Source organism: Microcaecilia unicolor, chromosome 11 (assembly GCF_901765095.1).
Source record: "Microcaecilia unicolor chromosome 11, aMicUni1.1, whole genome shotgun sequence".
NCBI classification, from domain to species: Eukaryota; Metazoa; Chordata; class Amphibia; order Gymnophiona; family Siphonopidae; genus Microcaecilia; species Microcaecilia unicolor.
The window spans coordinates 158,626,292-158,650,596 of NC_044041.1; the positions used below are offsets into that span (position 1 = coordinate 158,626,292).

General features: G+C 43.2%; 1 protein-coding gene across 1 annotated transcript; it reads right to left on the reverse strand.

The window, feature by feature from the left end:
- Window positions 1–3,353: 3,353 nt before the first annotated feature.
- Window positions 3,354–20,098, reverse strand: PGLYRP1 (peptidoglycan recognition protein 1). Its single transcript, XM_030219668.1, has 4 exons — window positions 20,050–20,098; window positions 18,521–18,725; window positions 15,362–15,480; window positions 3,354–3,872 (listed from the first exon to the last, which is right to left on the reverse strand). The coding sequence occupies exons 1-4, from the start codon at window positions 20,096–20,098 to the stop codon at window positions 3,694–3,696; spliced, it is 552 nt and encodes a 183-aa protein (XP_030075528.1). The 3' UTR covers window positions 3,354–3,693.
- Between the last annotated feature and the right edge of the window lie 4,207 nt (window positions 20,099–24,305).

The following is a 24,305-nucleotide window of genomic DNA, read 5'->3' on the forward strand; positions in this document are numbered from 1 at the left end:
GCACTGCAGTGGACTTCATATAAATGCTCCCAGGTACACATCTCACCATTGCTACCTTATCTTTTCTGCTGAGCCCCCCCCAAAACCCACTACCCCCAACTGTATACCACTACAATAGCCCTTATGGGTGAAGGAGGCACCTATATGTGGGTACAGTGGGTTTCTGGTGAGCGTTGGAAGGTTCACAGTTTCCACCACAAGTGTAACAGGTATGGGGAGGTATGGGCCTGGGTCCACCTGTCTGCAGTGCACTGCATCCACCACTACACTACTCCAGGGACCTGCATGTTGCTATAATGGACCTGAGTATAACATCTGAGGCTAGCATAAAGACTGGGAAGTAATGTTTTTAATCATAGTTTTTGGGGGTGGGAGGGGGTTAGTGACCAATGGGAGAGTAATGGGAGATCATCCCTGTGGAGGAGTGGCCTAGTGGTTAGGGTGGTGGACTTTGGTCCTGAGGAACTGAGTTCGATTCCCACTTCATGCACAGGCAGCTCCTTGTGACTCCGGGCAAGTCACTTAACCTTCCATTGCCCCATGTAAGCCGCATTGAACCTGCCATGAGTGGGAAAGCGCGGGGTACAAATGTAACAAAAATAAAAAATTTCCTCCAGTGGTCATTTAGGGCTCTTTTTGTGGCTAATTTGTTAATAAAACAGGTCTAGACCAAAACATCCAACTTATAGCCCTAGATGTTTTTGTTTTGTTCCATTATGGCAGAAAAATGTCCAAGTGTTAGGAACACCCAGATCCTGCCCTTTACACACCCCTAACATGCCCCCTTGTGATTTGAATGCGCATGTGACGGACGTCATAGAAAAAGTCTAAAAATTGGTTTTGAAAATATGCCACTTTGGACATTTTTCTCTTTTGAAAATGAGCCCAGTGGAGGGGCATAATCGAAACGGGCCGCCCATCTCCGGGAACATCTACGAGAAGGGGTGGTCCGAACTGTATTTTCAAAAAAGATGGGCGTCCATCTTTTCTGTCGGAAATTCGGTTGGAACCGGCCAAATGCCTAGGATTTGGGCGGATTTGAGATGGGCGCCCTCGGTTTTCAGCGATAATGGAAACCGAAGGCATCCAGCTCAAAAACGAACAATCCCAAGGCATTTGGTCGTGGGAGGGGCCAGGATTCGTAGTGCACAGGTCCCCCTCACATGCCAGGACATCAACCGGGCACCCTAGCAGGGGCACTAGTAACAAAAAAAAAAAAGTAAAATACCTCCCCAAGTCCATAGCTCCCTTCCCTTGGGTGCTGAGCCCCCCAAATCCCCCCCCCAAACCCACTGCCCACAACTCTACGCCATTACCATAGCACTTATGGCTGAAGGGGGGCACCTAAATGTGGATACAGTGGGTTTTGGGGGCGGTTTGGAGCGCTCCCATTTACCAGCACAAGTGTAAGAGGTAGGGGGGATGGGCCTGGGTCCACCCTGCCTGAAGTCCACTGCACCCAGTAAAAACTGCTCCAGGGACCTACATACTGCTGTGATGGAGCTGGGTATGACATTTGAGGCTGGCATATAGGCTGGGGAAAAGTTTTTAAAGGTCTTTTTTTGTGGTGGGAGTGGGTTAGTGACCACTGGGGGAGTCAGGGGAGGTGATCCACATCTGGTCACTTAGAGCACTTTTTTGAGACTTGTTCGTGAAAAAAAGGGTCCAAAAAAAGTGACCTAAATTCCCGCTAAAAACGGCCATTTTTTTCGATTATCAGATGAAGGCGCCGATCTCTCGGCCGATAACCACGCCCCAGTCCTGCCTTCACCACACCTCCGACCCCCCCCCCCCCCCCCCCCCCCGTCAACTTTGGCCATTTCCGTGACGGAGTGTAGTTGAAGGCACCCAAAATCGGCTTTCAATTATACAGATTTGTGCGCCATCACTTTCGAAAATAAGGCGGATAGTAACCTATGGAACTTTGTAAATCTAAGTGTTTTGAAGTATGCCTCTTTGTCATCCATGAGGCCACAACACAAAAGAATTGTACAGCAGAGTTTCTTTAAATTGAAATTCCTGAGAAATCTTTGTGATTTTATGAGTGTTAAAAATTTTCATACTATACTACAGGCCTTTATATTTCTTCTGTTTGATTAATTTAATACTTTGTTAATAGGGTTGCTCATGTGTTCAATTAGAGCTCTTCAAATGGCCCAGAATGCCATAGCCAGATTGATTTCAGGAGTGTCTTGCCAGGAACATATTACTCCAATCTTAATGCAACTACATTGGTTCCAGTGTTATGGAGGATATGTTTCAAAATTGTTTCTTTAGTTTTTAAAGCACTATAGGGTCCTTTTACTAAGGTGCATGAACAGATTTAGCGCACTCTAACGAATTAGTTTGCATTAAGTCCCATGCAGCCCATGGCATTTAGGATGTGCTACTCATTAGCGCGCGCTAAATACATCAGCACACCTTAGTAAAAGGACCCCTATAAGATGCATTTCCTTTCTGTCTTACTGCCACCCTGAAATGCAGTGGCCAGATTAGTTACTGGAGTATCTAGGGTGACACATATCTCCCCTGTCTTAAAACAGTTGCATTGGTTGCCAGTTCAGTTTCGGATACAGTACAAAGTTCTTTGTTTCATTCATCAAGTAATATATTTGTCAACTCCACAATACTTGGATTGTTTTTGTATATACCATCCCAGTAGGACTTCATGATTAGAAACGGCAATGCATCTTTCACTCGATTCATCTGTTCATGTGAGATACCATAACGCACAGCTTTCAGCTTTTTCTATAGCTGGGATTTCTCTGTGGAATTCTTTGAAGGCTCAATTATGGCTATGTGCAGAGGCTTCACAGTTTAAATGATTTTTACTGAGGCCTTCCTGTAATTTTGATTGAGACAGCTTTGTGGCATTACAACAGTATATTGTAATATCAGCAGAATTAATGTTTTGTTTTTGTTGATTATTGTGTTTTATATTTTTAGCCTATATTTTATATATATTTTGTTTGTTTCGTATAAACTGCTTTGATTTAAGCGGTATAGAAATTTTGAAAATCAATTAATCTATAGATCAGCCCAAAAATTCAGATCCATGGATAAATATCTACGTATTTGTTGTGCTCTCTTTTAAATCTGTCAGACTGGAGGAATACAGAGATTTCATTTTTATGATTACTGGCCCAAAATTATGGAACATCTTGCCACTGAATTTATGATAAAACCCATCAATAATCACTTTTAGAAAACAACTGTAATTGTTTCTTTTTCAGCAGACCTTTGTTTAGTTGTTGAAGTGAAAACTGTGATTTAGCAGCAGGTTATTATAGTTATGATGTTTAAAGATTTTATTGCATTTTGATTTATTTTATTTTATGTTATGTTGGTTGTAAACCACCCAGAGTCATAGATGGTGCAGGACAGAAGATTATTTTAACGAAATAATAATCAAAATCCCACTTCTCACTGAAATGTTAAACCCCTTCATGCCAGACAATGAATGAATTGTCTTTCATAGATGTAGTCTGAGGAGGTCATGCTTATAAGGTAAAGAACTTAATCACAATCAGTTTTTTCCTCACACTATATTTATTTTGTAATTAGAAACTGAATTTCTTAGAACAGAACAGAAACAGAAGCTTGGCGAGATTGGTGTAAGCATGTTGCTGCAGTGCCTTAAGCAGTAGATTGAGAATTCATGAGGCAAGCAATGTACAGATCTGTGGAAGGAGCTCAGGCTCTGAAATTTTTCCAGGCCAGGATATTCCTGTAGAGGGTGTTTCCAGGACAAGCGGTATTCATCACATTACGGTGGCCCCTTAGTGCATAGTTCGACCTCAGTCTGTTCCGTGAGACGGCGCACTGGATCAGGTTCTTTGCAGCATTGATGGCTTTTGAGTTTGGCAGTCTATCTGTAAAATATCAAACAATGATCTGTGAATCTTGTGCCTTAAGTTTGTGTGATCCTCCTGGTATTGGTTAAGAGGCAGTGGTATGGCACAGACTCATTAGACAAGATCTTAGAGAGGTTAACCAGTCAGTTTCATGATCCATGAGTAAGAAGTGAGGAGAAATGTAATTAATTCATCATTATTTCATGAGGCTATCTCTTGCATCATGCAGTTTTAGGTGAAATCTCTAAAGAGAGCAATTCTATAACTAGGTGCCTCCATTTAGGTGCCCCAAGGCCATGTGAAAGGAACCTAGACACCTTGATTCAATTATAAAATACTAGTGTAACTCGGTATCAAAGCACCTAACATCTAGGCACCCACACTTATGCCAGCAAAGTATGTGGGCACCTACAGCAGCAATGTGTATAATTTACAGTATTCTGTAAGTTATGTACCTAAGTCGAACTGCACCTATGTTCACTCATGCTCCATCCCTGTGTATGCCCCCTTGCAAATACTAAGGGATCCTTTTACTAAGGCGTGCTAACAGATTTAGCGAGTGCTAATGATTAGTGTGTGCTAAATAAGACATCCATTATATTCCTATGGGCATCTTATCATTTAGCACATGCTAATCATTAGCATCCAAATCTGTTAGCTCTCATTAAGAAAAGTACCCCAAAGTAAATTAAGTGGGTAAAACCATAATAACATAAGTGTTGCCACACTGGGACAGACTGAAAGTCCATCAAAACCAGTATCCTGTTTCCAACAGTGACCAATCCAGATCACAAGTACCTGGCAAGATCCCAGAACAGTAAAACAGATTTTAAGCTGTTTATCCTAGAAATAAACAGTGGATTTTCCCAAGTCCATCTTAATAATAGCTTATAGAATTTTCTTTTAGGAAATTATCTGAACTTTTTTTAACCCTGCTAAGCTAACGACTTTTACCACATTCTCTGGCAACGAATTTCAGAGTTTAATTAATTTGTAGGCACATTCTACAAATATCAAGCTACTAAATAGTAAATTTAAAAGAAATCAGAGAAAATATTTCTTCACTTAATGTATGTATGTGTGTGTGTGTATATATATATATTTTTGTTTTGTTTTGTTTTTGTTACATTTGTACCCCGCGCTTTCCCACTCATGGCAGGCTCAATGCGGCTTACATGAGGCAATGGAGGGTTAAGTTACTTACCCAGAGTCACAAGGAGCTGCCTGTGCCTGACGTACACAAACCAAAAAACAGAACAAAACTGAAACAGGGCTCCAGAAAGACATCTGCCATTGGCTGTCGTCTCTGCAGCCACTCCTCCTCTCCGCTGCACGTCACTGCCCCTGGAGGAAACCCCAGAGGAGCACAGCGACGTCTGAGGGGAGAGGAGCGGCTGCAGAGACAACAGCAAATGCCAGCTGCCTTCACGGAGTTGAGAGGCGCCGCCAACCCACCCCCCACAAGCAACGCTCACCCCCCCTCAAAGCCCCTGAACCCCCTCCAAACCCCCACCGCCGCTGCAACACACCTCCCACCCCGCCCCGCCCCCTCCCAGTCCTCCCGATTACTACACAAAGAAAACAGAGCTTCTCCAACCAGAAAAAGAGGTGAGCCTATTTAGTTCCATGTAAGCAAGGAAGCCAATTTAGCTCTTGCTAAAGATGTAAGAAGAAGCGGTCTAGAGAAAGGTGACAAAAATGATATGGGGATTGCACCAAAAGACGTATGAGAAGAGACTGGAAGACCTGAATATATATACCGTAGAGGAGAGGAGGGACAGAGGAGATATAATACAGACATTTAAATACTTAAAAGGTGTTAATATAGAAACAGATATTTTTCAGAGAAGGGAAAATGGTAGAACTAGAGGACAGGAATTGAGGTTGCAGGGTGGTAGACTTAGGAGGAATGTCAGGAAATTCTTTTTCACAGAGAGTGTGGTTGATACCTGGAATGTCCTCCCGAGGGAGGTGGTGGAGAAAAAACTGTGGCGGAATTTAAAATGGTGTGGGATGAACACAGAAGATCTCTAATTAGAAAATGAATGGTATAAAAAACAAAACTTAAAGGGTTGCATATGTGTTTGCATGTCAAGTGGTGCTTAGATGGCAACTCTGGCTATATCAACAACGTCGGTGCTGGGCTGGCTTGTATGGTCTGAGTCCCACATGTAGCAATCCGGTTTAGGTTTGCCTGGAGAGAGCTTCAACGGAAACTCCAGTACTTTGGAACAGGAGGACAGTGCTGAGCAGACTTTTACAGTCTGTGTCCCGCAAATGACAAGACAGATTCAGAAAGGCTGGAGTAGGCTTTGATGGCAACTCCAGTAGTTGGAACATAAGGACAGAGCCAGGCGGACTTCTACGATCTGTGTCCCAGAAACAGTAAAGAAGGTTTTAGATTGTAAGCTCTATTGAGCAGGGACTGTCTCTGTCAAGTGTTCAGCGCTGCGTGTGTCTGGTAGCGCTATACAAATGTTAATAATAATAATGATCAAGTATAAAATATCATGTTCATTGTTGATTTAATCTTGAATTGAGAATGAATGTGACTGTTGGGCGGACTGGATGGACCATTCAGGTCTTTATTTGCCGTCACTTACTATGTTAAATGAATTATAGGGATAATTTTAAAATACATTTCTGTGGGTAAAGCAAAATGTTACATCCAGAAATTACAATCATAAAATTACCTGGAGCATAGGTGCCTAAATTTATGCGCACACACTTTATATGCATAAGGTCTTCCCCCTTGGTGGGGGTGCAGTGGGCTTTGGATCTATATACTTAAGTAATATGTGCATGTGTGAACATATAATGAACTGGGAAATTTGTGTATGCCAAAGAGCAGGTGCCCATATTTGTCTGTACTTTCCATGTGGCAATTTTAAATAGAAAAATATGTACATCCTCTTCCTATGCAGTGGCGTAGCCAAGGGTGGGCGTGAGTGGGCCCAGGCCCACCCACTTTGGGCCCGGGCCCACCTAGTACCAGCATAGCTATAATGTGGCTGGCAGGGATCCCCAAGCCTCACCAGCCGAAAACTCCCAACAACTGTCCCTCCTGCATACCTTGTAAATAGCAGATCTTCACCTGCAGTGAGCAGTGACTGATGCATACTGCTCGCACCCGTCCCATAGCCTTCGCTCTGATGTATTCTTGCCTAGGCGGAAACAGGAAGTTGCATCAGAGGGAAGGGTATGGAGCCAACATCAGCTGTGTGTATTAGTTGCTGCCTGTTGCCGGTGAAAATCTGCTATTTAAAAGGTATGCAGGAGAGGGAGGATATTTGAGAGACCATATGGCATGCAGGTGAGAGGAGAGACCACATCATCTGTGGGATGAGGCGGGGTTCTTCTGCCCACCCATCTTGGGCCCAGGCCCACCCAAAATTGGGTGTCTGGCTACGCCCCTGTTCCTATGGGTAATTTTATAGAAATGTCGCCACATATAAAGCTTGTTTTAAATGTGGAAAAGGTTTTCTATAAAATTGTGCAGCCATATACAGGTGTATAAGTATGTGTGCCAATAAGATGGTGTGTATTTATACATAGAGTATATTTATTTATTTAGATTTTGCTCACACCTTTTTCAGGTGTAGCTTATGGTGAGTTACATTCAGGTACAATGGATATTTCTCCGTCCCAGGAGGGCTCACAATCTAAGTTTGTACCTGAGGCAATGGAGGGTTAAGTGACTTGCCCAAGATCACAAAGAGCAGCAGTAGAATTTGAACTGGCCACCTCTGGATTGCAAGACCGGTGCTCTAACCACTAGGCCACTCCTCCACTCCATATGTAGGCATTCTATGGAGTACAGTTTAAGTGGAGCAGGGGTGGAGTTGTGATGTACCTATATAGTTTACAAAATATGTGAGCAGATGTGGAGCAGGTGTAAATGCGTGCATCAGCATTTGCACATTAAGGGACCAATTATGGATGCCTATTTTACAAAGGCACATGGGTGCCTATATTCAGGGCCGGTCTTAGCAAGTGTGGGGCCCTGTGCAGACCAATGGGGTGGGGCCCCAACCTAGCCCCGCCTCTGCCCTAGCTCCACCCCATTGATAAGATTATTCAATTTTTAGAAAAGTTTTTATTTATGAAATTTCAAATAAAGACAAATGAAGCTAAACTTGTACAGAAAAACTGATTGAAATAATAAGCACAATGCTATCATGACCCCCCTCCCCAGAAATTATTCAGTTCAAGTCAACTACAATTAGTAATTCCAATTCTCATAACAAAGGAGAATAAAGGAAAAATATTAAGAAAAGATCCAGTACTTTCAAATTCCCCTATTACTCTGTAACCCATCAAACCAGAGAGGCAACACAGAGATCCCCAACCCCAAGTAGCCAAAAAAGATGTAAGTAAGTGCATAGGTTCCCATTAAAGACAAAACCACAACACATTTACAGTACCAAATGTTTCCATAAATCAGCTATATTAGAGATAGACTTTTAATTAAGGATATTAGATATGTATCATATGACAAAGAATAAAGTGGTTGCTCAAAGCTTATACTAACCACAATCGCTCAACTGCAAAACACTATGCACAAATTTGTGCAAAAACACACTCAGAACCTTACTGTACCATAAATATTACACTGGGCAGACCCTAATACACCAATATACCACCCATACGGAAAATGCAGACCGTCAACAATATGAAGCAAGGGATCATAATATCACAATTCTCATGTAGAGCCACAAAACACCCTTTTAAGGTGGATAGTGTTCACAATAAGTTCCTTTTATTAATGACCATATGTAGATCCTTCAAGAGGTAGTGTGTCGCGATTTAGGCTCTACACCCTTTCTGATGTTTTGGTGCCACCTTAGTAAGGCCAACACACAATCTCTCCACTGCAAAACACTATACACAAACTTGTGCAAAAACACACTCATAACCTTACCAAATCATAACAGCACTAATTCCAAGGAAAGGACGAACTACAACCTTATGAGTGGAAAGGCAGCACTGTAATTACACCGGGCTGTAAAACACCAGTACACAACCTAGTGAAAAAAAAACCCAAAAAGGGCTGCAAATACTACACGCTAGCAGAATACTGCACCTTGATCACACATGAAAAACACATGACAATAGATATGAAGGCAAAATACTGAACTGTGGAAAGTTACCTCAAGAAGTCAGACTCAGCATGCAGCAATACTAGAAAAACTGAAACTTACATGCAAAATATCACAGATGCACATTTCAGAAAGCTGACAAATTCCAATTAATAAATTCTGAATAAAATACTTTTTTCTACCTTTGTTGTCTGATCATTTAGTTTTTCTATTCGCTTTGGTCCCAGTGTCTTCTGTTTTATGCAGTGTCTTCTTTCCATTTGATAATTTTTCTCCCACCATGTCCCCATCCTCCTATGTCCTGTCTACCATCTGTAGCCCTGTCCCTATCCTTTCTCCAGTTTCAGCATCTATGTTCAAAGTGTTCCGATCCAGCCCTTAAATTCAGCAATTTTCCTTCCATCCATATCCAGCATTTCTCCTCACTCCCCTCCATCCATGTGCATCTACTTTCCTCCCCTACCCTACATCCATGTCCAGCATTTCTTCTCTCTCCCTTCCCCTCCACCATGTGCATCTCCTTCCTTTGTCTTTCCTTCCCTCTATTCCTGCTCAACATTTCTCCTCTCTTCCCTTGTAACACTCATCATAAGTCATGCAGAAGAACTGTGTCAACTGGAAACTGGACATCAAGTACCACTTCTGACACCAGCTTTAATTGTGTGCGCCTTTAAGCATCAAGCCAATTGTAGACAGATTGGAAGATAGATAAAAGGGAGCAGCCAGACGGGTCGGACTGTGCTGAGACTATGGTGGAAGTTACAGTGCTGCTGATCACATTTCAGCAAGATGAGGAGCATTTGTTCAAATCAGAAGCCCGTGGATGCCCTGGTGGTAGCACAGCATCAGGGCTGAGTGCCAGCTGGCATGTGCAGGCTGAGGAGGGTGGGGTGGGAACAGACATCAGGATGGGGAGGGAAAGGGGTGGGGGATACCTGCTCTCCTCATCAGGCTGTTTATAGAGTCTGCTTCTAATTTCTGACTGAGGAACAAACTTTTCCTTCTGCTGCTATTTTCTGCAGCCCTCACTATTGCTGTCCCCCTCACCTCACTGTCTGGCTTCCAGCCTGTCCTGCCTTCCCTCCCCTTTTCCTTCTATGCATCTCACGGATGTGGAAGTGTCAGCAGGCTCACATTTTCTTCTAAATTTATTTCCTCAGAGGCATTCTCCCTCCAACACCGGCAATTCACATAGCCAGCCTTCTGCAAGCGTCGGAGCCTCTCCTCAGATGTGTCCCGCCTCCTCTAATGCAACTTCCTGTCTTGTGCGGAGGTGGGACGCGTCTGAGGAGAGGCTCCGATGCTGGCAGAAGGCTGGCTATGTGAATTGCCGGTGTTGGAGGTAGAACTCCTCAGGACTTTAAAAACAAGCGCCAACGTGGATGGTGAGAGTGGGGGAAGGTGCAAGTCGTGCGGGAGGAGAGGACGGGAGATAGATCACTGCTGCAGGCATTGAGGTGAGGCGAGGTGCATCGGGCGGGGCCCCCCCTAAGCGCGAGGCCCTATGCGGCCGCCTCGGTCACCTCGGCCTAAGACCGGCCCTGCCTATATTGCTTTATAAAGTACTGCTGCAGGCATTGAGGCGATGCGCGCCGCGCGGGGCCCCCCCTAAGCGCGAGGCCCTATGCGGCCGCCTCGGTCGCCTTGGCCTAAGACCGGCCCTGCCTATATTGCTTTATAAAGTATGCTTAAAATAGCTACTTTTTCAGATTTCACACGTGGAGGGGCATAATCGAACAGGGATGACCATCTCTAAGGGCGCCCATCTCTAAGGACGTCCTGGCGAAGGGGCGGGGTGTCCATCTTTCGTTTCGATAATACGGTCAGGGACGCCCAAATCTCAACATTTAGGTCAACCTTAGAGATGGTCGTCCCCGGTTTTCGGCAATAATGGAAACCGAGGACGCTCATCTCAAAAACAACCAAATCCAAGGCATTTGGTCATGGGAGGAGCCAACATTCGTAGTGCACTGGTCCCCCTCACATGCCAGGACACCAACCGGGCACCCTAGGGGGCACTGCAGTGGACTTCAGAAATTGCTCCCGGGTGCATAGCTCCCTTACCTTGGGTGCTGAGCCCACCACCACCCCCCCCCAAAACCCACTCCCCACAACTGTACACCACTACCATAGCCCTAAGGGGTGAAGGGGGCCACCTACATGTGGGTACAGTGGGTTTCGGGTGGGTTGTGAAGGGCTCACATTTACCAGCACAAGTGTAACAGGTAGGGGGGATGGGCCTGGGTCCGCCCACCTGAAGTGCACTGCACCCACTAAAACTGCTCCATGGACCTGCATACTGCTGTCATGGAGCTAGGTATGACATTTGAGGCTGGCATAGAGGCTGGAAAAAATTTTTTTTATTTTTTTTTAGGGTGGGAGGGGGTTGGTGACCACTGGGGGTGTAAGGGGAGGTCATCCCCAATTCCCTCTGGTGGTCATCTGGTCAGTTTGGGCACCTTTTGAGGCTTGGTCGTGAAACAAAATGGACCAAGTAAAGTCGGCCAAATGCTCGTCAGTGACGCCCTTCTTTTTTCCATTATCGTCCGAGGACGCCCATCTGTTAAGCACGCCCCAGTCCTGCCTTCGCTATGCCTCCGACACGCCCCCATGAACTTTGTTCGTCCCCGCGATGGACTGCAGTTGAGGATGCCCAAAATCGGCTTTCGATTATGCCGATTTGGGCAACCCTGAGAGAAGGACGCCCATCTCACAATTTTTGTGTCGGAAGACGGGCACCCTTCTTTTTCGAAAATGCCCCTGATAGGCATCCTTTTATAAAATCAGACCCTAAATGGCATCATTTATGCACATACCTCCTTTCCATGTTAGGTGACCTGTTATAGCATTGTATTTATTTATTTATTGCATTTCTATCCCACATTTTCCCACCTTTTTGCGGGCTCAGTGTGGCTTACAATATGATATGAATAATGGAAATACAATATGTTACAACTTGGTTATGGATTACATTGTGCAGAGTTATGCGAGACAATCGAAGTATCGTTAAGAATGTAACAATGGGACATAGACATTGAAACATTGGAAGGAGACAATGGGAAGCTTAAAGGGCAGAATTAAGACACAAAGACATATGGTGTACATCTTTCTGTGAGTAAATGTATGAGTGATGTGAGATTACTGGGGATGAGAGATCAGAAGTGGATGTATGGTGCATTGAAGATTAGTGAGTGTGGACTCTATGTGTTTTGGCTCTTTCCGTAAATTTTTTCGAAAAGATGGGTCTTCAATAATTTGCGGAAGAAAGCTTGTTTGTGAATTGTTCTTAGGTTGCATGGCAGTGTATTCCAAAGCTGCGTGCTCATATAGGAAAAGGTTGACGCGTGTAGAGTCTTGTATTTCAAGCCCTTGCAATTAGGGAAGTGGAGGTTGAGGTATGTTCGGGATGATCTTTTAGCGTTTCTGGGTGGCAGGTTTATCAACTCGGACATGTAGGCTGGGGCTTCGCCGTAAATGATCTTGTGGAGTAAGGTGCATACTTTAAAAGTGACGCGTTCCTTAAGTGGAAGCCAGTGTAGTTTCTCTCGTAGTGGTTTTGCGCTTTCATATTTTGGTTTTCTGAAGATGAGTCTGGCTGCTGTATTCTGGGCTGTTTGGAGTTTCCTCAGTATTTGTTCTTTGGAACCTGCGTATAGTGAGTTGCAGTAATCCAGATGACTGAGGATGAGGGATTGCACTAGGCTGCGAAAGACGAATCTTGGGAAGAATGGTCTTATCCTTTTCAATTTCCACATGCAGTAGAACATCTTTTTAGTTGTGTTGTTTGCGTGGGTTTCGAGTGTTAGGTGGCGGTCGATAGTGACTCCAAGGATTTTTAGCATTTCTGAGATTGGAAGATTTAGGCTTGGTGTATTTATCGCGGTGAATTCATTTGTGTTGTATTGGGAGGTGAGTATCAGGCATTGAGTTTTTTCTGCATTTAATTTCAGACGAAATGCATCTGCCCATGTGTTCATGATGTATAGACTTTGATTGATTTTGTTGAAGATTTCTTTGATGTCTTGTTTGAAAGGGATGTATATTGTCACATCATCGGCATATATATATGGGTTGAGGTTATGGTTATTCTATATACACGACCCATAATTTCCAGTGCCAGAATTTTCAAGATTCTGTGGCAAAAATCTGCAAATTCTGCAGCAGATTTTTCAAGATTCTTCAGCAATTACGTGACATATTTGCAAAACTTTGAATGAATCTGAATATTAAACTATTAATAAAAAAAAAGAGTCCAATATTGAGCCAGCACAATGATCATTCTAAGTGAAATGCTTCCTTTGCTTGATGGCCAACATAAGGATTCCTCATGATGGTACCAAAGCATCATACTCAATAGATGATTTGGGGTAGGACGGACTTTGACAGTGGGTGGTCCTTAAGGCCTCCACTGATTCTTAACTTCAAGGGCAATCAATGTGTCCTTGATGCTATGTACCACCACCATTTAGTGCACCTTCTGGGTCACTCAAGGCCAATATCTCTAATGCCAATGCATCTGATCAGATACAGACTTATCAAAGATCAATTATCTTTACTCTTCATGGCCACAAAGTCCTCTAGTTATTTTTTTTTATTTTGTTACATTTGTACCCCACGCTTTCCCACTCATGGCAGGCTCAATGCGGCTTACATGGGGCAATGGACGGTTAAGTGACTTGCCCAGAGTCACAAGAAGCTGCCTGTGCCTGAAGTGGGAGTTACCATCTTTTAGCACTTAATGTAGCCAGAGGAGTCATGTTTGGGCCCAAGGCACTGGAGGTACAAGTTGTAACTTACTGGTCTTCAATATGGTCCTGCTGCTACACCAACACTTCTTGTTGTGGATAGTCTTTCCTATCTAACACATTTTTCAAAAAAACTAGCCAATGCAGAATCAAATGGGTTGATGGTTGAAATCTCCACTGATGCTATTAGATGCACCCATGTTGGTTCAGAATGTGTCCATACCAAAAATAAGGAAAACTGAAAAATGATTTTAAAAAACCTTAAGGCTTTCTAAATGTCAGGGAAAGATAACCGAGCTGATTTTAAGAAATTTATCAAACTTAGAGCCATTTTTTTACTAGAACACAGAGATCAGAATTGAGATGTTCAGATCGCGATGTGCTCAATTCTGGAGGTATTTTAGAAAAGGATTTTCTGATGTAGAGATTTTTCTAAAGTACCTGCAGGGGTGCACATGTATTTGCTGACACATGCTGCAGGAGTTGACATCTTCACATTGAAAAAAAATGAAAGGCATAGGCCTGGTAGATTCTATTTCTACATGAAGAATTCTTTCCTTACACACACAGATGTAATGATTTTATAACTTCCACATGTAAGTGATGCCATTTCCATGTGTAGTTCTCCATTATTCAAACCTATATGTGTAAGAGCCACCAATTAAGTAGTGAGGCTGCAATTTTAAGTTGGTTTCATTTTGGAGGAGGAAATAAAGAAGAATGACTCCCTTAATATTTTGTGTAAAGCTCTGGCTGAAACAAGTACATTTGTACAACCTATGTGTGCTTTTGAGCTGATGTAAAAACCGCTGTGCACAGTTTGCGTGTATGTTTTTCCCCACACACATGTATTCCCTTTGTAAAATGGGAAATACGCATGTAAATTTTAGTCCCGCCTAATCCACACTCTTTTGTAATCTCTGTATGGTGTGGATCTCTGAAATCAGCATTTCCACATGTATGTGATAAACACATGTAAACATCACTATCTATATATGGATATGTTTCTAAAATAATGACCTTAACCTAGAAAAAAAAAACACAGAGACAAAAGAAAAGACATCAGACAAGGTCCATGGAAAAACAGGAACTGAAATAGTCCCATGTGATGATACCAGCATGGAAACTCCCATGCCTGTTACTCTTTCTATAGAAACATAGAGAGTTTATTACACTTTTTATTCTTTACAAGCCAACAAATGTTGAAAAGGGGTTGAGAATGACTATTTAGGGGTATAATAACTCTGACAATTTAACAGAATGAGGCAGCCTTATCCAATTAGGTGAACCAGATTAGTCAGCTGAATAACATCCAGTTATCCTGACTCAAGATATCAGCCCAATGGTGTCTAATCGTGTGCTTCAAAAGATTGTTCTCAGGGGAAGGGGAGTAAGCATTTGATGGAGAACGTTGAGTTATTTATCAAAATCTCAGGGTTGAATGAAGAAGGGAGCTTATAAGAGCTTGGATCTTTTAAACACCTACCAATGCCTCTGGGAATTAGGGAACTTTCAGGGTAGGGAGACAGGGAAAACAGTAATTAATTTGGATAAGATAAGAGATTGTCCCTCTATAGAAAGGAAAACAGAGCATAGCAGGTTTGTGGTGAGAGAGGGTGTGTACAGTTGAGTGAAAAATGGGAAAGTAACACATAAAGCTTACTTGAAAAATTGCCAATAAAGGCAATCCCAATGGATGATGGATTGACATTCCCAGCATGGACTCCAACTCTGTACCAACCACGTCCTTCATACACTTGACCATCTTCACCAATCAGGAAACTGCAGGAAAGACCGAAACAGGTAAGATATGACTGAAATAGTCCCCTCAAATTCTTTATCAAAAATACAATATCCACAGATGGAATAGGGCAAATTTCAAAATAATTCAAACAACAGTGTTCAACTTGCTGACATACATGTGACCACTACATAAAACCAAATAAAGTGCAACCCCCCCCCCCCCCCCAAAAAAAAAAAAACAGTACAAATGAAAGAAGCAAACAAAAAGACAAAAAAACAAAGAAAAGGGCAAAGAGTGAAGCCTCAGCTAAACGCCCTCTCCAGGACAAAGTCTCAACAACAGGGACTACAGCAGAAATTATCACCAGCCTACTCCCTGTCACTAACACAAAATATGGCATAGGTGGAGAAAAAAGCCAAATAAAAAAAAACTCCACCCTAAAAAGGCGAACAATCAGAGTATGTCAAAGCCAGTGTGAGTGCAACAAACACACTGGAAGATATGGTCTGAAACCCAAGTAAACATAACGGAAAAATTTGAAGACCCACTTTTTCAGGAATTCCAACCCTAACTTTTTACCATTGTACCATTGTGTTTTTATACCATTTGGCTTTTTTCTCCACCTGTGTCACGTTAACTTTGAGGCTTCACTCTTTGCCTTTTTCTTTTCTTTTTTTTTTTTTTTTTTGTCTTTTTGTTTGTTTCTCTCATTTATGCTGTTTTTTTTCACTTTATTTGGTTTTCTGTAGTGGTCACATGTATATCAGCAAGTTGAGCAGTGTTCTTTGAATTATTTTGAAACAGTCCTCCAACATCGGTCCCTCCCTCTTTATAACTGTACGTCGTTTCTAGTATTGGAGCTCTTAACACTTTGGTAGGATTTGTTAACGAGGTTTTCAGATTGATATTCAAAAGCACTTGTGCAGTTGGCAGCAGTGCCAACTGCTTAAGGGATTTAAAAAGAATTGTCAGCACTTATACATATAACTGGCCATTTTGCAAGCATAAGAAAACCTATATAGTCAGCAGTGAAATTCAGTTGCTGAATACATGTGAGCCCCATATTCAGCCATGGTGGTCAGCAGATTTTGCAACACTGACTGCCACAAGCAAAATCAGACCCAGATATTCAATGTTGGGCCTAATCCATGCACTAGCATTGACAGACCATCCAAGTCTCCCATGTTAGGAGACTTTCGCTTTGGCAGGTAACCCCCCCCCCCCCCCCCCCCCCCCCCCACACACACACACACCTACTGGGGAAGCTCAGACTCCTACTGAGGGTCTGAGCATGATTCTACGCATATTTCCTGTCCCACCCCCACATGGTCCAGCATCATCCCTTCTTTCTACCCCCTGTGGTCTGCTCCTCTCAGACCTTCCTATCAGCGTTCCTTTTTTCTTTTTTTTTATGCTCCAACAGCATCAGCACTGTAAAGAAGAGCAATGCACCACAGAGCCTTGTGCTCAAGTGTGCTGTAAATCGCTGCTGGATCCCACTCTCTCTCTGATGCACACTTCCTGTTGCCTTGTAGGCAGGACACAGCAGCAACTTGTAGCCTGCTTGAGTGTGAAGCGCTGCTACTGCCCTGTCCTTCATGCATGCTTGGTTTTTGCACATGCACGAAAATTGAGCATGTGCAGCAAGGGGAGGGAGCATGATGGCAGTACTTGGATAGTGCCATCAGCTGCAGAGATTAGGAGAGGGAACAGTTCTTGCGGTAGGACCTCTGCAGTGCAGCCAGTGGGGTTTAGAGATCCCCACCAGCCTTAACAATGGCGTGAAAATTTTGGGTGTGGCTACACCACTGCACAGCAGTCTTCTCAGATCCTCAGCAGTACTATCTGGTTATGTACTGCTGAAATCCATGCATGGCCCAGTCAGGGGCCTCTCCTACACGGTTAAGTGGCGCTGAATACCAAGCCCTTTACTTATTTATTTAAACATTTCTGTACCACACAATCCATATGTTTACTTTAAAAGTTTTTCCCCTCTGAGCTCTGCTAGAATTAGGTAACTTTGGCCTGCTACTGATGACCAGCCAAAACTGTGATAAAAGAAGAAATATAAATAAACAATAAGATAAAACCATGCTTTGGAAATGCCTCTAGTATAATCCTTTATTGGACAGAAGAAGTTTGGCTGGGCAACAATTTGAACAAATTCACGGGCCCTGTTACAAAGCTGCAGAAGGGCTAATGCATGGTTAGCATGCACCAAATCAGCACTACTGCCGGGGTGGTGCATATGTAATTCTGAGTTTGACGTGCACCAAATCCTGTGGTAGAAAATATTTTTCTATTTTCTACTGCGGGAGGCGTTCCTGGAGGTAATCAGCAGCGCAGCCACATTGGCGCATGCTGCATGGTTACCATGCAGGTAGCGCATGAGCCCTTACCGCTAGGTCAATGGCTGGCAATAAGGGCTCAGGTCGTAAATAGGCACACGCTAGTTTTAATTTTTGTACACACCTATTTCCCAGCCTATTAAAAAATGTCCTTTTTCTTAGTTGCAGTAAAAGGTGGCCCAGCACACACCCAAAAGACGCACCCTCACTACCGCAGGCCACTTTTTACCTTGGTTTTGTAAAAGGACCACTTAGCTGGTGAGAGAGAGGAAACTTTTAAATCACAATCTTTTTTAAATTTAATTTGATGCTGGTGAATACATAACATTTGATAGGATATCAGGATGTACGGATAAATGTTATCCCTTTAGGAGGAGACATTCTGGGAGCAGGGCTAAAAGATAAACAGATAGTACAAATATTCAGTGCAATCCACCTATCTTTTTCCACTTAAACAGCAGCCTAAAGTTTTCCTTTCAGAGGGGCAGAAATTTGAAAGCAGAGGATTCATCCATGTAAAACTTACATAGATAAGTCCTGTTCAACATTTCCCTTACAGTTTTTCTCCTGATGTGTCACTAGCAAGGAAATCAACACACATGTACACTACACAGCCTTTGCCCCATACTCAGCTTCCCCACTCTGGTCCTATTTATTTTATTTTTGCTACATTTGTACCCCGCGCTTTTCCCACTCATGGCAGGCTCAATGCGGCTTACTATTCTCTTACTTGTAGCCAATATCACACCACTTTTGACTGTTCATGTGGTAGTTCTGCATCCCCAGCAGCTGCCTTTTGCAGGAGGCCAGACTGTAGCAGGATGGGGTCACAGTGTGGTGGATGATCGCCATGGGTCGCTGGCTCTGCATTACTGGGCTGTTGCACCGGGGAGGCCGAGCTCCCCACGCAGCACGGGAAACAATGGATGGACAGCCTGTTGGAATAAGAAAAGAATACATTATTTTACAGCCACCTGTTTCCTGAGGCAACTCCTGGATACATTTGAATAATTTTGCATGTTAAATGTAGCCAGTCTCTCCGGAGGGGATTCAGATAGCCCAGGAGGCCCTCCATAAAAGAAGAAAAAGGTGGCTGCTACTTTAAAACGATATAGAAACATACAGCACATGAGCAGTTCATGCAATAAAGTAAAAGGCTCCTGCTGGATGGGGAAGAAAACAGCCTAAACTGATCTTAAGTGAAATATTTTTTTTTAGATTTTGCTCACACCTTTTTCAGTCAAAAAGAGATAAGGTTCACCTTGGGTATATTTAAAGAAAAACACTTTTATTGGTGGTTACATTCCAGAAAAGAAAAGCTAAACAGGACAAAGCAAATCAATAGGTAGCAAAATTCCTCAATTCACTACATATGAACCTTCATTTTACATAGAATGTTGAGGCAGGAATTGGAACATCCAGGTTGGGACATGCTCAGTTCTGGTGGTGTTTTACGAAAGACTCTGCTAAACACTGAGCCTTTTGTATAATATCAATAAGGACATCACCAGATACATGTGTATGTGCAAGCATTACTGTGGAAACAGAAATTTCACAAACCTATACCTGCACAAAAAGAGCAGCATCACTCAATAGCTTCCACATATAGATGCCAGCAATTATACATGGAAGTGCTAATTTTCGACACCTCCATGTAAAAGTGCAAAAAACTATATATGTGAAGGGCAGTTCCACTGCTGGCGAAGATAGTGATGATAACAACAAACCTGAAAACTGCTTGCTGCATTTTGAGGAAGACAGCACAGAAGAACGGCAAGATACTCAGGTCTACCAGCAGCAGGCCTCCTCACCTGAGATTTTCAAATTACTAGCACAGCTGTGGACCTTGCACCAGTTTTTAAAATGAAAATATACACACACATCCACTTTGAAAATTACATAGGAAAAAAAGAGCTGAAGGTTTGCAGGGAGTTTTCATAAATAAAACAATTGACACAGCTTTGAAAATACAAAAACCACGTATCATGTAGCAATTTACTTGAGTAAATAGCCTGTGAATTTCTGAGGAATTTCTGGGCTTTTCTTTCCTTATTTGTATCTGGAATAGAATAGCTCATCTTTCAAATCAGTTTCCTGTTCTCCCCTTCTAGAACCCTAAGGTTGACACTCATGCCCTGCCCTTCAGCTATCAGGATGCCTCTCCTAAACACATTCTCAATTCAAACAGCTCCATCTAAATTTGTACAGCTTATGCACTGGACAAAACTATTTCATGCAAATGATCACTGAGGGACTTACCAAGCGTAACAGCACAGAGTGCCGAGAGCACCACAATCAAATGCAACATCCTGCTCAGATTGAGATTAGATTCCTAAGAGAACCCCTGCATATGATACAAGTGAACATATAATAATTAACCATCATGATTAAAGAAATACAGACATGCAGCCACATCTGGAGTGAATTGCTTAACAGTATTTATATGGCATGCTCTGCTCCCTAAAGAAACTACAGAGACCTCTAGTGGCTCTACCATATTATTGTATGTTGAGTCTTCCATACCCCCATAGCTTCTGGAAAAAGAAGCTGGCTATCCTACCTATGATTGACAGTGGTAGGAGGAGACACCTCTTGGAGGGAAACTGTGCTGGTATATATACTCAGCACAGTTTTGAACCAGCTTGTCTTTGACTCTTGCTTCCCTGGTCATTATACCACTACCGTGAAGGGAAGAGGGTCTTTGGCTAACATAGCCACTGAACCTGGAGGTCTTATGTGGGCCCTGAGTCCACATAAGCTTTGGTAGGTAACAGCAGGACAATTAGCCCCCTTTATTCAGTACCAGTGCCTACACATGGCCTGGCACTGAATATCCAGAGCTAATGTAGCCCACAATGGTCAGCATTTAAAAAAAATGCTGAATATTGATCCTTTGAGTGTTCCAATGAAAATCTACTATGGATTGTAAATGATTGGAAATATTTTTCTTTTCTACCTCTGCCTGCATATAGTTGCTTAGAATTGTCCCATTCATTTGCCTTAAAAAAATCCAAGTTTAAGTAAACTCTTTGATTCAGAGCTTAACTCCTGGCATGGAGTGACTTACTGGGTGAAAGGAGAGAGCTGAGCAGGTGGATTACTGTTACAATTGGCCTCCTGGCACATGCTTGTCCTGGCACTGACCAAAATCTTAGGGACCAATTTCAGACAACAGGAGTTAGCTGGGCTGACTCCCATAGTCGGCACTGAGCCCATATATTCAATGCCGGGTAATTTCTGGTGACCGTCATTGACTATCCAGTTTATTTCTCGCCAGTTTATACATAATTGGCCAAGCCAATATTCAGCATTGGCCAGTTAAATTTAAACCAGCCAAAGATATACCTACTATTTCAGTGGCCTTATTTGGCCGCCAAACTTAGTTGGTGATGTGCTGAATACTACTACTACTACTACTTAACATTTCTAGAGCGCTACTAGGATTACGCAGCGCTGTACAGTTTAACAAAAAAGGACAGTCCCTGCTCAAAGGAGCTTACAATCTAAAGGACGAAATGTCAAGTTGGGGCAGTCTAGATTTCATGAATAGAGGTATAGTGGTTAGGTGCCAAAGGCGACATTGAAGAGGTGGGCTTTAAGCAAGGATTTGAAGATGGGCAGGGAGGGGGCCTGGCATATGGGCTCAGGGAGTTTATTCCAAGCATGGGGTGAGGCGAGGCAGAAAGGGCGGAGCATGGAGTTGGCAGTGGTGGTAATGGGTACTGAAAGGAGGGATTTGTCTTGAGAGCGGAGGTTACGGGTAGGAACGTAAGGGGAGATGAGGGTAGAGAGGTAAGGAGGGGCTGCAGATCGAGTGCATTTGTAGGTTAGTAGGAGAAGCTTGAACTGTATGCGGTACTTGATCGGAAGCCAGTGAAGTGACTTGAGGAGAGGGGTGATGTGAGTATATCGGTCCAGGCGGAAGATAAGACGTGCAGCAGAGTTCTGAACGGACTGAACGGGGGATAGATGGCAAAGTGGGAGGCCAGTGAGGAGTAGGTTGCAGTAGTCACGGCGTGAGGTAATGAGAGAGTGGATGAGAGTTCGGGTGGTGTGCTCAGAGAGGAAAGGGCGAATTTTGCTAATGCTGTAGAGGAAGAAGCGACAGGTCTTGGCTATCTGCTGGATATGCGCAGAGGAGAGGCAGGAGTTGAAGATGACTCCGAGGTTGCGGGCAGATGAGACGGGGACGATGAGGGTGTTATCAACTGAGATAGAGAGTGGAGGGAGAGGAGAAGTGGGTTTGGGTGGGAAGACAATAAGCTCGGTCTTGGCCATGTTCAGTTTCAGGTGGCGGATGGACATCCAGGCAGCAATGTCGGATAAGCAGGCTGATACTTTGGCCTGGGTTTTGGCAGTGATGTCTGGTGTGGAGAGATAAAGCTGGGTGTCATCGGCATAAAGATGATACTGGAAACCATGAGATGAGATCAAAGAGCCCAGGGAAGAGGTGTAGATTGAAAAAAGAAGGGGTCCAAGGACAGATCCTTGAGGAACTCCAACAGAGAGCGGGATGGGGGTGGAGAAAGAGTCATGAGAATATAATCTGAAGGTACGGTGGGAGAGATAAGAGGAGAACCAGGAGAGGACAGAGCCCTGGAACCCAAATGAGGACAGTATGGCAAGAAGTAAATTGTGATTGAGTGTCAAAAGCAGTGGATAGGTTGAGGAGGATGAGGATGGAGTAGTGACCTTTGGATTTGGCAAGGAACAGGTCATTGCAGACTTTAGATAGTGCCATTTCTGTCAAGTGTAGGGGGCGAAAGCCGGATTGAAGTGGATCGAGGATGGCATGAGAGGAGAGAAAATCAAGGCAACGGCTGTGAACGGCGCGTTCAAGTATCTTGGAGAGGAAGGGTAGGAGGGAAATGGGGCAGTTGGAGGGACAGGTAGGGTCAAGTGATGTTTTTTTGAGGAGAGGTGTGACTACAGCATGCTTGAAGGTGTCAGGGACAGTTGCAGTGGAGAGAGAGAGGTTGAGGATATGACAGATGGGGGGGGGGGGGTGACAGTAGGAGAGATGGTGTTAAGTAAGTTGGTGGGGATGGGGTCTGAGGAACAGGTAGTACATTTCGAGGAGGAACGAAGGTGGGCGGTTTCCTCTTCGGTGATATCAGGAAAAGAGGAGAAGGAGGCCCGGGTTGGTTGGTTGAGGGAGTGGGTTATAGGGTGAAGAGGGTGAATATCAGCGCATAGCCAGTTATATTGCTTGATATAACCAGTTATTCACTAAGTGCTAACCTGTAATATTAAGTGAGAGATAACCGGCTATCTCCCACTGATTATTGCCGGATAGCTGGTTAAATGCCATTTTGACCGTTTAAATGGATTTAAAAATCAGGGGGTTAAAATTTATTAACAGTAACCGGCCCTGATGCTCACTGGACAAGGAAAGGTTACAGGGTTACATGGCCAAAAGTCATATGGAATATGTGTTGGAGGAGATGATAATTCTTGCTAATATTTTTAAGAGTGCCATGGCTCACTAGGGACTAGAAATGTGAAGGGGAAATAATTTTGGATAAGAATACATGGGAATTTAGAAGCATATTTGTTTAAAACTGTTCTAGATGATTTTGATACAAAGCTCCTGAGGAATTAGCCTCTCTGTGCAGTTATGATGTCAACTGTTACTCCATGTGGTGCAGAGTCAGGTGACTCAGTTGATGTAGCGTATCTAGATTTTCAGAAAGCTTTTGACAAAGTTACTCATGAGAGACTCCTGAGAAAATTAAAGAGTCATGGGGTAGGAATCAATGTTCTGGTGTGGATTAGGAATTGGTTATTGGCAGAAAACAGAGGGTAGGCTTAAATGGCCATTTCTCTCAATGGAGGAAAGTGAATAGTGGAGTGCCACAGGGATCTGTACTGGGATCGGTGCTATTTAACATATTTATAAATGATCTGAAAATCAGAACAAGTGAAGTAATTAAATTTGTAGATTTATTCAAGGTTGTTAACACATGCGGATTGTGAAAAATTGCAGGAAAACCTTAGGAAATTGAAAGACTGGACATCCAAATGGCAGATGAAATTTAATGTGGACAAATGCAAAGTGATGCAGATTGGGAGGAATAATCCAAATCATAGTTAGCACCTTGGGGGTCAGCACCCAAGAGAAAGGTCTAGGTGTCGTTGTAGATGATACGCCAAAATTTTCTGCCCAGTGTGCAGTGGCAGCCAAAAACCCAAACAGGATGCTAGGAATTATTAGGAAAGGGATGGTAAATAATAGAATGCCTTTGTAATCTACCAACCTTTGTTATCTATTACGGTACTTGATTGAGCTTAATATGTTGACAATTTCACATCGGGGGGGGGGGGGGGGTGAGTTTATTGTTGAGGAGATACATATGTTAAATGTCAACTTTTGATACGATAGTTTTTGGCAGATTTCATGCTGGTAGGTCATGTATATTGGTTTACAATAAAGATGATTTAAACATAAATTTGACCTGTGTTCCAATATTCTGATTCTTAGACATCTTGAAGTCAAACCCACATATGTTTTTGGA

Coding starts and splice junctions, on each gene's coding strand:
- PGLYRP1 (XM_030219668.1), bottom strand. CDS start 20,098: ATGTTGCATTTGATTGTGGTGCTCTCGGCACTCTGTGCTGTTACGCTT. Junction 15,481..18,520: donor TGGTGTGATATTGGCTACAA/GTAAGAGAATAG, acceptor TCTTTCCTGCAG/TTTCCTGATTGGTGAAGATG. Junction 3,873..15,361: donor CTTTATTGGCAATTTTTCAA/GTAAGCTTTATG, acceptor GATATTTTACAG/ATAGACTGCCAAACTCAAAA.